Raw genomic sequence first — 14,996 nt, forward strand, 5'->3', positions numbered from 1 at the left:
TAAACATGAAATTTAAACTTATTGCATTTGTTTCCCCTGTATATAAGAAAGATATAATAGTGTATTATATATATTTATATTAATTAACAAAATTAAACATTAATACAATATTTAATATACAAAATATACAAAAAAAATCTCATATTCTGATAATATTTTTACTGTTCCACGTTATTTTACTCAAATGACGATGTTTCATTGGACTGATAATTATAGATTTAGGATTACAGACCAGTTGCTTCAGTTATATTGTTCAGAGTTCGCCCTGTTGGCCGCGTATGCGTTCTTAAGTTATCATTCAAAAACTATTTTACTATTTCGGGTCACCATGACCTTGACCTTTGACCTAGTGACCTCAAAATCAATAGGGGTCATCTGCGAGTCATTATCAATGTACCTATGAAGTTTCATGATCTAAGGCCCAAGCGTTCTTGAGTTATCATCCGGAAACCACCTGGTGGACGGACCGACTGACAGACCGACCGACAGACCGACCTACAGACTGACATGTGCAAAGCAATATACCCCCTCTTCTTCGAAGGGGGGCATAAATATGTACAGCTACTAGAAATTCAATATTGATCTTCTTTTATAGTACAAAACATCGCTCTATCTTTCTTTTAGTTATAAATGTGTGCAAATATAGAAGTAAACACACACAGAACATTTGAAAACGTATCATATCAAAACAACTATCAAACTATTTGTAATTTAAATGCACAAAAAATCACATTTTTGACAAAGTGTTTTTAAACAACTGGAACAATTTTAGGACTCACCTTGCATTGATATTTCCAATTGAAACAACAATAAAACCTGCTAAAATCACAAATCTTTCATAATCACACACAAACTACTGACTAACTGAAAATTGTAGGGGTAAAACATTTCAAGTTGTTATGTCTTATGTATCTTATGAATGGTTTCCATCTGACATCAACACATAGGTCTTTGATGAAAGTGACCAGTTAATGGGGGTCAATTTCCAGGAGTGTTACACAATTACCACCTGGCAACAATGCAGGCACAGATATAAATGAGTTTTATAGAGAGTAGCCTAGGATAAGTGATTGAAAAGTCAAATAAGATTCATATGTAATACTTCTTGTTGTTTTATTGGTTTTACCACTATGTTAAATTTCTGCAAAGATATAGATAACAATCATAAGTAATGGCAATAATTAATTCGAGTAATGCAATAATTATAATTAGATATTTGGGTTTGACATTAATGTTTCTGAATCCATTACCAGTATCATCATAATCATCATCATTATCATCATCATCATCATCATCATCATCATTATCATTATCATCATCATCATCATCATCATCATCATCATCATCATCATCATCATCATCATAATCATCATCATCATCATCATCATCATTGTGCACCAACATTGGATTCCGCATTACAACTAGAGTGTAAAAATGGTTTTAATATAGTCATATTATGAAAACTGCCGCTACCCTGGCGGCCATGTTTTTCAACAAACCGTAACCATTTTCGAACTCAGCCAAGCTATCAATACAACAAATCTTCGGACCAAGTTCCATGAAGATTGGGCAATAAATGTTACTTCTAGAGTGTTAACAAGGTTTCACTATAGCCATATAAGCAAAACTGCCCCGCCCCCTGGCGGCCATGTTTTTTTACTGATCCTAACCATTTTCAAACTCAACCGTCGTATCCAAGAAATAAATATTCTGACCAAATTTCATGAAGATTGGACCAAAAATGTGACTTCTAAAGCGTTCACATGTTATCACTATATACATATAGAGAAAACTACCCCGCCCCCTGGCGGCCATGTTTATTCACCGATCTGGACCAATTTCGAACTCATCAAAGATATCAATGAAACCAATGTTTTGACCAAGTTTCATGATGATTGGGCAAAAATTGTGACTTCTAGAGTGTTCGCAAGGTTTCTCTATAGCCATATAAGGAATACTGCCCCGCCCCCTGGCGGCCATGTTTTTCAATGGACCGGAACCATTTTTGAACTCAACCAACATATCATTAAGACAAACATTTTGACAAAGTTACATGAAGATTGGGCATCAAATGTGACTTCTACAGTGTTCACAAGGTTTTTCTTTTTTTTGATTTAGTGACCTAGTTTTTCACCCAGCATGACCCAGTTTCGATGTTCTCACCAAGTTTCATTAAGATCGGACAATAAATGTGGCCTCTAGAGTGTTCACAAGGCAAATTTTGACGGCGTAATAACACAAGTACGCTTGTTATCTATAGCCCTTTTATAGATAACGAAGTTCCTGTAGGTAGTGAATGGTGGAATATGGACAAAACCCCTCCTGGACAAAAACCCTCCCGTCATTTTTATAGTGGGCGGACAAAAACCCTCCCATGAAAAAACGGAGGCGGACAATATCCCTCCCATGAGAAAACAGGGGCTGACAAATGCCCTCCCATGAAAGCAGTTATACACCGACAAATGTAATTGTTTCACACAGTGTTGCATTCATTAATCTGAAAAATTTACCCATTCATGTGTGCATTGTGTTTTCAGGGGTGTGAAATTGAAAGAAGAAAATGTGTATCTATTAACTGTATACATACCGCTTTTCTAATGTGCATATATATATATCCAATAATCCAATATAATAACAACATCAATTAAAACATAAAATGAGGCCATTAATAGTAAAGTGAATTTAAATTTAGATTGAATGCAATACAATACAGAGCAACACTTAATCATGCAAAAACCTGCTTCCCGGGGACTTTCTGAAAACCTTGGGAAAATGAAAGTGAAATTCTGTTAACAATAAACAATGCATTTGCATGTAACTAAATAGTTTGTATTACTTGTCCTATTTAATTTATCTTTGGTACTTAAATTTGTGGCTCAGATTTCACTGGAGGGTTTTTCCGCCCCTGTTTTTTCATGGGAGGGGTTTTGTCTGGCCCCGTTTTTTCATGGGAGGGTTTTTGTCTGGCCTCTATAAAACTGACGGGAGGGGTTTTATCTGGGAGGGGTTTTGTCCAGCATTCGTAAATGATTGCTTTACATATACGCCATAATTGCCTATAGTATATAGTATCTCTATTCACATGCAAACTTGTTTGTTGTATGAAAACGTTTTCCTAAAAATGCAATACTTGTGTTGAATTAGATTTTTATCATACACGAACTGTAAAGATAAAATTATTTTTCACATATATTTTCCTAGCAATTCAAATAATATATTTCTGCGTTTATATACAATAATTCATACAAATGATATGCCATGAATTGGTGAAATCATATCAAGAATCACAATTAATACCGTTGACTGATTATAACGAAAGTTGTATTTATCAATAAATTAATATAAATGTTCACACTGAAACTATTGTATAATTAATAGAAACAGAGTTTTAAATTTACATTCATGTAATAAGAAATATTTACATTCCTTCCTAATCTGAACTGGTGCAAGTATCCGTTCTAATTTTTTATGATTAACCAGTGTTTGTGTAACCAAGTCATATTCAACAAGCTTGTACTGTAGAATAACAAAGAATTATTTTTTTGTTGTTTTTTCCCCCGACACGTGCATGAAAGACAATTATATATTGACCAATCCGTAATTGCAACAAGATGAACGTCTTGAGCATCAGCAAAATTTTCCTTGCTGTCCAAGTCAGAATCAGAAAAATCTGACTGACTGTCGCTAAATTCTGGCTCATACATGTACAGTTGAAAGGAAAACTCATCTTAATCACTATCATCTTCCATTTTTCATCAATTTTTCTAACTAAAGTTGCAAGAGATAATTCATCCGAAGCCATATTACGCCAGTTCATTATCGAGAGCATGAACAATGGGAGAAAATGGCGAGATTGGAATGTATGAAAAAGCGTGACTTAGTCTTATTCGTTCTCACTAATAACAATGTTATTGATTTGAAGTGAGGTGGGAAATAGTTTGAATATGCACTAAATTAAAACAAGAGGGCCTGAAAGGCCCAAAGTCGCTCACCTGAGATTCAAAGGAACTGACCTGTTCTGTGCAGCCCAAGATGTCATTAGAACAAAATGTTCTAACCCACTTTCATGACTAGTGAACACCTTGGCAGCAACGTTTTTCAACAGATCAGAAGCATTTTCATACACATTCAAGACAGGGTTGTCATTATGATTGTAAACAAAGGATCATTTTGGAATATTAACCGATTCGGCCGGGGTTCATGGGGGCCGCCTTGGCTCCCATGTAGGTCCTGGTAGGGGGTTCGGGGAGCGAAGCCCCCCGACCGAAAACGAATTCTAGACAATTTAGGGACAAAATACTGCTATTCTCAGAGCATAAAAAGTTCAAATGAGGTCTAAAAAGAATAGAAAATTTTAAGATTTTCACATTTTTAGTATACTGTACAATGTAAAAACATATTATATTGATAGATCTTTGCATGTTCCAATTCTATCCATTACCCGATAATCCAGTATTATTATGATTTATTTTTTTTTTAAACCAAATTACGACCAATATTGACAATGAACGTCGTCCGCTATTTAACGCAAGTGCATATACAAATAGAATTGTGGGATTGGGGAATTCCCATTGAACATGCGTGAATCACGTGACGCGATTTGAGAGCATTGAGAACCGCTTATATTTAGTAATTACGACAAACCAACGACTCAATCTAAACTGTTACATGTACCTCCTTTCAGAAAAGTTTGCGAAAGTGAAAGTGAATATCTGAGAATAAAAACGCGTCTTTCTTTAAATTTTACCGAATAGATCTTCTTTTCATTTCGGATCGTGATATAACTTGTCAGGTCATTCATGCATGTAGACCTATATGTATGCATAGATTGGCAATCCCAAAACACGTTATTTACCTACTTATTACATTATGTGTTATGACCATTTGTATAACAAAATGAATTATTTAATTGAAGTATTTTCAAATGCGTATAATTAAATGTGTTATCCAAAATCATTTTCAGATTTCATTATTCACGGAAAATTAAGAAAATTATAGCAACAGAGACACATATATCTTGTGTTTTTCATGTACAGATGAAAATCATGCCAAAATTAGACTTCATGTATAACATCACGTCATTCTACCTTGGGGAAAGCATGGACTTTAATATTAAGATGCTGAATAACAACTTTGTAGCGCAGAGGTCGCTAATATCTTTTATTTTGGTAGAAAATCGAAGAGCATTTTTTAATATGTGGTACTTTTTCTCTAACTACAAAAACTAGTTAATTACGCTCTACAGTGCTACATTCGTTGAGAAACGGTCAGTAATAATCTGTGAAATGTACAGCTATTTGATACAGTTTCAAATGGGGTCTGCGTGTATTCGGCTGCCTGAGCGCTGATTGGTTGACGTGCTTACCAAGAAGAATTTGATTGACAGCTGGAAAAAATCAATATTGGCCACTCGCTGAGAAATTCATTGAAAATAGTAGCTCTAATAGGCGGAGTAAACAGACTGACTGAATGACCGGGCTTCGTTCTACTATACTACAGTTATTCCTCGTCAATTATTGTTGGTTTGCGTGATCAAAACTTCCGATCGCAATTTTAAAGATTTGGGAAAAACAACAGATTTTCTGGCAATTTTAACCGAAGAATTCGATCGGCAATCGGTTAATAATGACAACCCTGCCAAGATATCATTTAAACAAATATACTGACAAAGTTTCATGAAGATTCATAAGTGCATATTAGGAAAAATGCCCCGCCCACTGGTGGCCATGTTTTTCAAGCAACTGGAACCATTTTGGAACTTAACCAAAATATCATTGGGACAAATCTTCTGACAAAGTTTCATGATGATCATACAATAAATATGGCTTCTAGAGTGTTAACAAGGTTTAACTATAGCTATATAAGGAAAAATGCCACGCCCCCTTGGCAGCCATGTTTTTCCACAAACCGGAACTATTTTCGAACTCATCCTGGATATCATTGGGACAAATCTTCTGACCATGTTTCATGATGATAGGACAATAAATGTGGCCTCTAGAGTGTTAACAAGGTTTTACTCAAGCATGATATATAGCCATATTAGGAAAAAATGTGCCCGCCCCCTAGTGGCCATGTTTTTTTAGCAACAGAAACCATTTTCGAACTCATCCAAGATTAGGACAAATCTTCTGACCAAGTTTCATGCAGATCGGGAAATAAATGTGGCCTCTAGAGTGTTAACAAGGTTTTACTATAGCCATACAAGGAAAAATGCCCCGCCCCCTGGCAGCCATGTTTTTTCAACCAACCAGCATCATTTTTTAACTCGTCCATGATATTATTGGGATGAATCTTCTGACAAAGTTTCATGAAGATTGGATAATAAATGTGGCCTCTAGAGTGTTAACAAGATTTTACAATAGCCATATTAGGAAAAATGCCCCGCCCCTTGGCAGCCATGTTTTTCAAGCAAACGTAATCATTTTCGAACCCATCCAAGATATCATTGAGACCAATCTTCTGACAAAATTTCATGAAGATTGGACAAAAATGTGGCCTCTAGAGTGTTCACAAGGATTTACTATAGCCATATATAGCCATATAAGGAAAAATGCCCCAGCCCTTGGCAGCCATGTTTTTCAAGCAAACGTAATTATTTTCGAAGTCATCCAAGATATCATTGACACCAATCTTCTGACTAAATTTCATGAAGATTGGACAATAAATGTGGCCTCTAGAGTGTTAACAAGGTTTTACTATAGCCATATGAGGAAAACTGCCCCGCCCCCTGGCGGCCATGTTTTTTAACCGATCCGGACCATTTTCAAACTCGTAAAAGATATCAATGAAACCAATGTTTTGACCAAGTTTCATGATGATTGGGTAAAAATTGTGACTTCTAGAGTGTTCACAAGGTTTCTCTATTGCCATATAAGGAATACTGCCCCGCCCCCTGGCGGCCATGTTTTTCAACGGACCGGAACCATTTTTGAACTCAACCAACATATCATTTAGACAAACATTTTGACAAAGTTACATGAAGATTGGGCATCAAATGTGACTTCTACAGTGTTCACAAGTTTTTTCTTTTTTTTGACCTAGTGACCTTGTTTTTGATCCAGCATGACCCAGTTTTGAACTCAGTCGAGGTATCAATGGGACAAATTTTCTGACCAAATTTCATGAAGATCAGACAATAAATGTGGCCTCTAGAGTGTTCACAAGGCAAAATGTTGACGACGGATGACGCACGACGGACAAAAGGCGATTACAAAAGCTCACCATGAGCACATTGTGCTTAGGTGAGATAAAAATAGGAACGGCTGAAGGTCTGTAAATGTGGCCTCTAGAGTGTTAACAAGGTTTTACTATAGCCATATAAGGAAAAATACCCCGCCCCCTGGCGGCCATGTTTTTCAACCAACCAGCATCATTTTTTAACTCGTCCACGATATTTTTGGGATGAATCTTCAGATTAAGTTTCATGAAGATCGGATAATAAATGTGGCCTCTAGAGTGTTAACAAGATTTTACTATAGCCATATAAGGAAAAATGCCCCGCCCCTTGGCAGCCATGTTTTTCAAGCAAACATAACCATTTTCAAACTCATCCAAGATATCATCGAGACTAATCTTCTGACCAAATTTCATGAAGATTGAACAATAAATGTGGCCTCTAGAGTGTTCACAAGGTTTAACTAAAGCCATATATAGCCATATAAGGAAAAATGCCCCGCCCCTTGGCAGCCATGTTTTTCAAGCAAACATAACCATTTTCGAACTTATCCAAAATATCATTGAGACCAATCTTCTGACCAAATTTCATGAAGATTAGACAATAAATGTGGCCTCTAGAGTGTTAACAAGGTTTTACTATAGCCATATAAGGTAAACTGCCCCGCCCCCTGGCGGCCATTTTTTTCACCGATCTGGACCATTTTCGAACTCGTCCGAGATATCAATGAAATCAATGTTTTGACCAAGTTTCATGATGATTGGGTAAAAATTGTGACTTCTAGAGTGTTCACAAGGTTTGTCTATAGCCATATAAGGAATACTGCCCCGCCCCCTGTCTGCCATGTTTTTCAACAGACCGAAACCATTTTTGAACTCAACCAACATATCATTTAGACAAACATTTTGACAAAGTTACATGAAGATTGGGCATCAAATGTGACTTCTACAGTGTTCACAAGGTTTTTCTTTTTTTTGACCTAGTGACCTAGTTTTTGACCCAGCATGACCCAGACTCAGTTGAGGTATCAATGGGACAAATGTTCTGACCGAAGATCAGACAATAAATGTGGCCTCTAGAGTGTTCACAAGGCAAAATGTTGACTATGCACGACGGACGTTGGACAACAGACAAAAGGCGATCAGAAAAGCTCACCATGAGCACGTTGTGCTCAGGTGAGCTAAAAATAAAGGGGTTTTGCGCGGTTTAAAAATCGCTGCACATGAACTTTAAATAGTCACACAAGCAAAAATTTATTTGATGTTTAATAAAAATGGGGAATGTTTGTGTTTATGAAACTCTTGAGCACTTTTATTCTCAATATTTATTAGATTTTGCTTTTTAAAATGGAAAATACGGGATTATTAGGTTTTGAATAGCAACGGGAAAAAGTAAGTATGCAGTAATTGAGTCTAGATAAAACGGATGTATTAGGAAATCAATCATGGGATTATGGGTATCTATGACTTAAAGGGTTAAAACAATTTAAAAGATGTTGTAAGGAATGACTTTATTGCTGTTTTTTTTTTTCTTGAATAGTCTTTACGCACCAATTAAGGTAAAAAATAAATGTAAAAAAAACATTAAAATATGGAGGGGGCTGCCCTCCCGCACCCACCCCCAACAGCACAGGGCGTCTCAATGAAAATTATCCTGTGGAAAGCACTGAGAGTGTCTGTAGTTAAGGCCTAAATTAAAATTAAGTTTGTTTGCCCTTTACCGACCGACCCACTTTTACCCCCCCGACCCAAAAATTTTTATTGCGATTTCTGAAAACGTATTATTTTTTTTTATTTTCGTTTTTTTTCGCCAATCATAAAAGAGCCGACTGCAATATTTATTCGTGCGCATATTTATATCCCTGTCCATTATTATCGCCCCTGACCGATCTAGGTCTCTCCGATGGTTGGAATTTCATATGCCCCAGAATAGACTGTAATCCAAGCGTCTATAACCAGCATCGCGATCGGCGGTGTTCCGTGAAAATGACCGAACGACATCATACTTAACTATTTGTTCGCGAAAGTAGTCGGACATATACGAGTTTACGTTCGTCACACACATGTTGTTAATGTGATCCAAGATGGCGGACAATTAAAAGAAATAATGATGCTTAGCGAGGACAAATGACTATCGAATTAACGACGGACATCATATAATTAGTATGGTTTAATGAAAAGAGCGTGTCATTCTACGATGGAGCATACGTTTTAGATACAAATAAAGCTCTATTTTTTTTGGAAATGTATGAACTGAATGTCACAGAACAAGTGTTTGAAAATTGGAATGCAGTCTACTCGCAAAGAAAAATACATCTAACAGTTACAGGATTATCGTTCGAAAATGCAAAATAAAAGACAAACATGATTTGATTTATATGCAAGTGGATCTGTGTTTAATCAGATTCATGTGCATATTCTGCTTTATTATGTTTGCCACTCTAAACAGTTTACTGTAATGGCATGTTAGTGAAATGGATATGTAAAGGTAAACTTATTTAATATATTAATGTCTCTTAGCTAAATACATCGACAACACTCAAGTATATATGTTTAAAGCGTTAATATATCCACAAACTGAACTTAACACCCTTAATTTATTTCCTCAAATCAAGTTTTCATGCTTATGTTAGTTGCAATAATACAACTCCCAGCTATTGACCCTCTGAGCTGTACATGTATGTACTCATAAAAACTCAGAGAATTCAAGAAGAACTAATGCTTATGTTCAGTTTGCCCTTTTATGAATTTACTTTGCCATGCCGAGACTATGCACTAACCAGTCAAACACTTAAAATTGAGGCCTGTAAAAATTTCAACTGGCCTGTGAATTGTTTCTCCTGGTAGGCAAGTCTGGCCTGTAAAATGTGACGTTTTTTGGCCATGTCTGAATTTTTCCATTAAAGGCTTTGGGCTGTCTTTCTACACTGCTTGTTGCATGCTTATTGAGCCCAAAATAAGGGAAAGGTTTAAGTTAAAAATAAAAGCTGTCTGGCAGTTAAATAATGACAAATGCATTTGAGCAATTAACATCATATAATGAACACATATTTGATGTAATAACACACAAGCATGCATTTGATATTAATATATGCAAGAAACAGCAAACAAGATAATGTTAAGCTACATAGTGCTTCGTACACTGCAACAGTGCTTTAATAACAGTGTTTTAAATATTCAAAGACTATTATTGTATTAAAAAAATAATTTTTCAAATAAAATAAAATAATTTTCCTACCTACCTACCCAACTGTAAAATTTAGGGTCGGTAAAGGGCAAACCAACAATATTTTAATTGTGGCCTTACTTAAAACACATAAATAAAAATATCTGTAACAAGGCTATTGAAAAGCAATATTGTCCCCTACCGGCTCCACCATTGTCAGAAATTCCACCATTTTCAGAATTTTTTTTTTTTTTGGTTGCCATATCAACCACAATTTTTGACGTAGGAACGAAATGAAATGACGTGCATAATGTCCATATTGCCATCTATCCATGTTTCAAGTTTCATGAAAAAATATTAAGAACTTTGAAAGTTATCGCAGGATCCAGAAAAGTGTGACGGACTGACAGACGGACGGACTGACGGACGTACTGACAGACGGAGCGCAAACCATAAATCCCCTCCTGTGAAACCGGTAGGGGACAAAAACACAATCACATGGCAAGACAAAAATCCACCACCTTCCTGATCCTTAGCTGGCCACGGCAAAAAACTGGCAACTGGGTCTCCTGTAATTTCGTAAAATATCTTGCCACCATTAACCATTATGTAAGTCACTGATACATTTTTGTGACATGGCCAACAGGTAAACCTGCTACTTAATCAGTGATTTTTTTCACCCAATTGGTGCCTATGCCATTGGGAATTTTTCACGAGTCACAAGATCTTCCAATTAAGAAAAATAAAGTTGTGAATTGTACCAATTGAAGAATGGTATTTTAATGACTTTGTTTAACTTTTTTCAGCTTTAAATGACACAGGAAAGAAACATAAATTTTTATTCACAGTCTTGCACAAACAACAGCATGCTATCGGAACACAGATTGTTACAGAGTTCTCTGTTTGTGTCTGCTTTAAATATATCAAGAATGGCGTCTCTCTGGGCTGATGAGAGTCCAGACACCCCCAGGCTGCATAGCCTTATCAGAGCACTAAGTGTGCCTTGTCCGAGTCTGTTTCGTTTGTCTGTGCAGACTGATGAACTTTTTACGAAGCCAAAATCAATTTGCTTTTGACTTTACTAGGCTTTCATTTCTTTCTGTAAAACTTTATATTGTGACTCATGGCGAGTATTGCCAGAAGCATAAGAAAATTTGGACTGGTTTATATTTCGCAATAACATACCATATTCCTACCAGAGTTGTCGTTCGTGCCTCAACAATGGACCGCAGTGTAAAAGAGTGATAACATACACGTATTTAATGTTGGAAAGTAACATTAAATGTTTAAACCAGTCAATCATTAAAAAGTCAAATCGGCGGCAAGTTAAAACGGTCTTGAAATACGTCAAGTTGGAGTTTTCGGGGATTGTTTACTCGATTTTGATAGGGATTTTTTGTATTTTTTCGAGAATTGGACGGGTCCGGTTCATTTTGGGAACGGGTCCGTAGGTCATTGGGAACGGGTCCGTAGGTCATTGGGAACGGGTCCGTTTATCGGACCCGTCCAAAGAAGGAAAAAAATCACTGACTTAATTTAAGTTGTCTTTTTTCATTAGTAATAGTCCTGATTATGACAATCCATAGGAAAGGATTCTAATGGTGCAAACCAGGCAAGACAAGCTATGACATCATGTGTATTTGTGTACTCACGATCAATCATTGGCTGCTTAAGAGGGAATGTTTGGATGAGACGCAGATTTTTTCAGCAAAAGTTTAGATGCAGGAGTTGTCTTCTCAGATGAAAAACTACTGTTCATAGCCTCATCTTTGAAAGTACCACTCTTGGATAAATGAAGTCCAAAAAGCATTACAATACCTATTTTTTCATTAAAGCATATTACATTACATTTTATAAAAATTTCCATTTTTATTATTGTTTATTGTTTGATAATTGTTTATTCTTAAAGTGTATATCTGTGTAATTTATAAGTTTTAAATATGTTTTTATTTTATAATGTAAACTAGAAATGGCGCAGCAGAGGCCAACGCGTATCCCCACGCAACATGTTTGACCCAAGGGTGCCCAAGGGTTGGTTATGGGGCCATGCATAGTTGAGATTGACCGTATTGTCATAAGAGATGTTCAGTATCAATTTGAAGTAAATCGGTGTAGAAATGAAGAAATTATAGTAAAAAGGCAATTTTGGGTGGGCGTGGCCTATGTGGGCGGGGCGCCCCAGGGTTGGTAATGGCGCCATGCATAGTTGAGATTGCCTGTATTGTCATAAAAGATGTTCAGTATCAATTTGAAGTGAATCGGTGTAGAAATGAAGAAATAATAGTAAAAGGCAATTTGGGGTGGCTGTGGCCTATGTGGGCGGGGCACCCCAGGGTTGATAATGGGGCCATGCATAGTTGAGATTAACTGTATTGTCATAAGAGAGGTTCAGTATCAATTTGAAGTGAATCAGTGTAGAAATGAAGAAATTATAGTAAAAGGCAATTTTAGGGTGGGCGTGGCTTATGTGGGCGGGGCGCCCCAGGATTGGTAAAGGGGCCATTCATAGCTGAGATTGACCATATTGTCATAAGAGATGTTCGGTATCAATTTGAAGTAAATCGGTGTTGAAATGAAGAAGTTATAGTAAAAGGCAATTTTGAGTGGGCATGGCCTATGTGAGCAAGGTGCCCCAGAGTTGGTAATGGCGCCATGCATAGTTGAGATTGACTGTATTGTCATAAAAGAGGTTCAGTATCAATTTGAAGTGAATCGGTGTAGAAATGAAGAAATTATAGTAAAAGGCAATTTTGGGTGGGCGGGGCTCCCCAGGGTTGGTAAAGGGGCCATGCATAGTTGAGATTAACTGTATTGTCATCAGAGAGGTTCAGTATCAATTTGAAGTGAATCGGTGTAGAAATGAAGAAATTATAGTAAAAGGCAATTTTGGGTGGGCATGGCCTATGTGGGCGGAGCGCCCCAGGGTTGATAATGGGGCCATGCAGGGCCCTAAATCCATTTTAGGGGAAGTGGGTCACTACCCATAGCAGGGGGAATTTTCGCGGCGTTTCCCTTATTGGGGGATTTTTTAGTTACTCTCTAATTATTACATTTGTACATGTTTGCACTATATTCATTGCTTATTTCATAAGTTAGTATGTTTAAAAAGATTAAATTAAAATAGAATTGAGATATAATAATCATGAGACATCTATCCAAAAAAAAAAAATTTTTTTTTTTTAGGGGGAATTTTTCCCCAAAAAAGGGGAAAAAAGTATACTTTTTAGGGGGGGAATGCGGCCGAATTTCGGCTGTGGATTTGACAGATTGAGGGCCCTGCCATGCATAGCTGAGATTGACCGTATTGTCATAAGAGAGGTTTAGTATCAATTTGAAGTAAATTGGTGTAGAAATGAAGAAATTATAGTAAAAGGCAATTTAGGGTGGGCGTGGCCTATGTGGGCGTGGCCTACTGTAAACGTATAGAAATTCGTCGGTATGAAATTTCGTGGTTTAATAAAAAACAACTAATTCGTTGACACGTAATTTCGTGGATTTCAAATTTTCGGGGAAGATTGACAGTCATAATCATTAAACTTTTCTTAAAACAACCAGAGTAATAACAAAGAATAATCTGCTAATGTGTGTTGACAGCAAGGCTTGTGATTAATTCGCACTGAAGCATGAAAGTGTTGCCGATAATTGTCGATAAGAGCGAATAAGCGGCGATCTTGTGGGTCCCCGCTCGCTAATTGCCATCAATGTAATTGTTGTTTTGACAATATTTGCAATTCTCTGCTCAATCGGTTCCCTAGTAGTAACAATTGAGTAATAAGGTCCCCAAAATACAGGTGTGAAAACCGTTATGTCTCTTTTAACTTTAATTGGCACTAATTGACATACGTGATAAATCTGCAAACTGTTAATTTGACGACGTCACATAAAAGAGAACAATCGTTGATGTACAGTTAAAATTCCGAGCTTGATTTAAAAAGTATTATTACCCAAACACTTATCAAGAAAACAACTTATTGTATTACCTAGCATATCTCAATCAAATATCTCAGATAACCGAAAACAATAAAGAATGTCGGCAATGACATTCGAAAAGGACTGAGTTCGGATTAAAAATGTAAAAATAATCGTTGGTACTTAAATTCGTGGTTCAGCGGAACAACGAAATCCACGAAAATTCGTACCACACGAAATTTAATGGTTTTACAGTATGTGGGCAGGGCGCCCCAGGGTTGGTAATGGGGCCATGCATAGCTAAGATTGACCGTATTGTCATAAGAGAGGTTCAGTATCAATTTGAAGTGAATCGGTGTAGAAATGAAGAATTTAAAGTAAAAGGCAATTTTGGGTGGGCGTGGCCTATGTGGCCGGGGCGCCCCAGGGTTGGTAATGGGGCCATGCATAGTTGAGATTGATTGTATTGTCATAAGAGAGGCTCAGTATCAATTTGAAGTAAATCGGTGCAGAAATGAAGAAGTTAATGTAAAATAACATAAAAAATGAGTGAAAATCTCTGACCCGGCCCCGCCCCAACCCCCATAACTTTTGACCCAGGGGTCAGATCAAAATTCCGTCACTGTCACCGTCGCACATATGCTCATAGCTACCATGTATGTAAGTTTCAAGGTTCTAGTGCTAATAGTGTAGGAGCAGGTGACCAGGACAGACGGACGGACAGACGCACATCACCACAATATCCCCA

The 14,996-nt window shown here is 36.9% G+C and overlaps 1 protein-coding gene across 2 annotated transcripts in view; it reads right to left on the bottom strand.

Moving 5' to 3' along the window:
- The window catches only part of LOC127844005 (glutamate--cysteine ligase regulatory subunit-like), a 75,291-nt gene that overhangs the window by 56,695 nt on the left and 3,600 nt on the right, over positions 1-14,996 (bottom strand). The window contains exon 1 of one of the 2 annotated variants that reach the window (XM_052373972.1): positions 2,588-2,661. The exons of the other annotated variant lie outside the window; for it this stretch is intronic. Coding sequence (XP_052229932.1) covers positions 2,588-2,641 — 54 coding nt within the window. The 5' untranslated portion in view covers positions 2,642-2,661. Of the gene's footprint in view, positions 1-2,587; positions 2,662-14,996 lie in introns of those variants that run through there. 2 annotated transcript variants of the gene reach the window in all.

Source organism: Dreissena polymorpha, chromosome 9 (assembly GCF_020536995.1).
Source record: "Dreissena polymorpha isolate Duluth1 chromosome 9, UMN_Dpol_1.0, whole genome shotgun sequence".
NCBI classification, from domain to species: Eukaryota; Metazoa; Mollusca; class Bivalvia; order Myida; family Dreissenidae; genus Dreissena; species Dreissena polymorpha.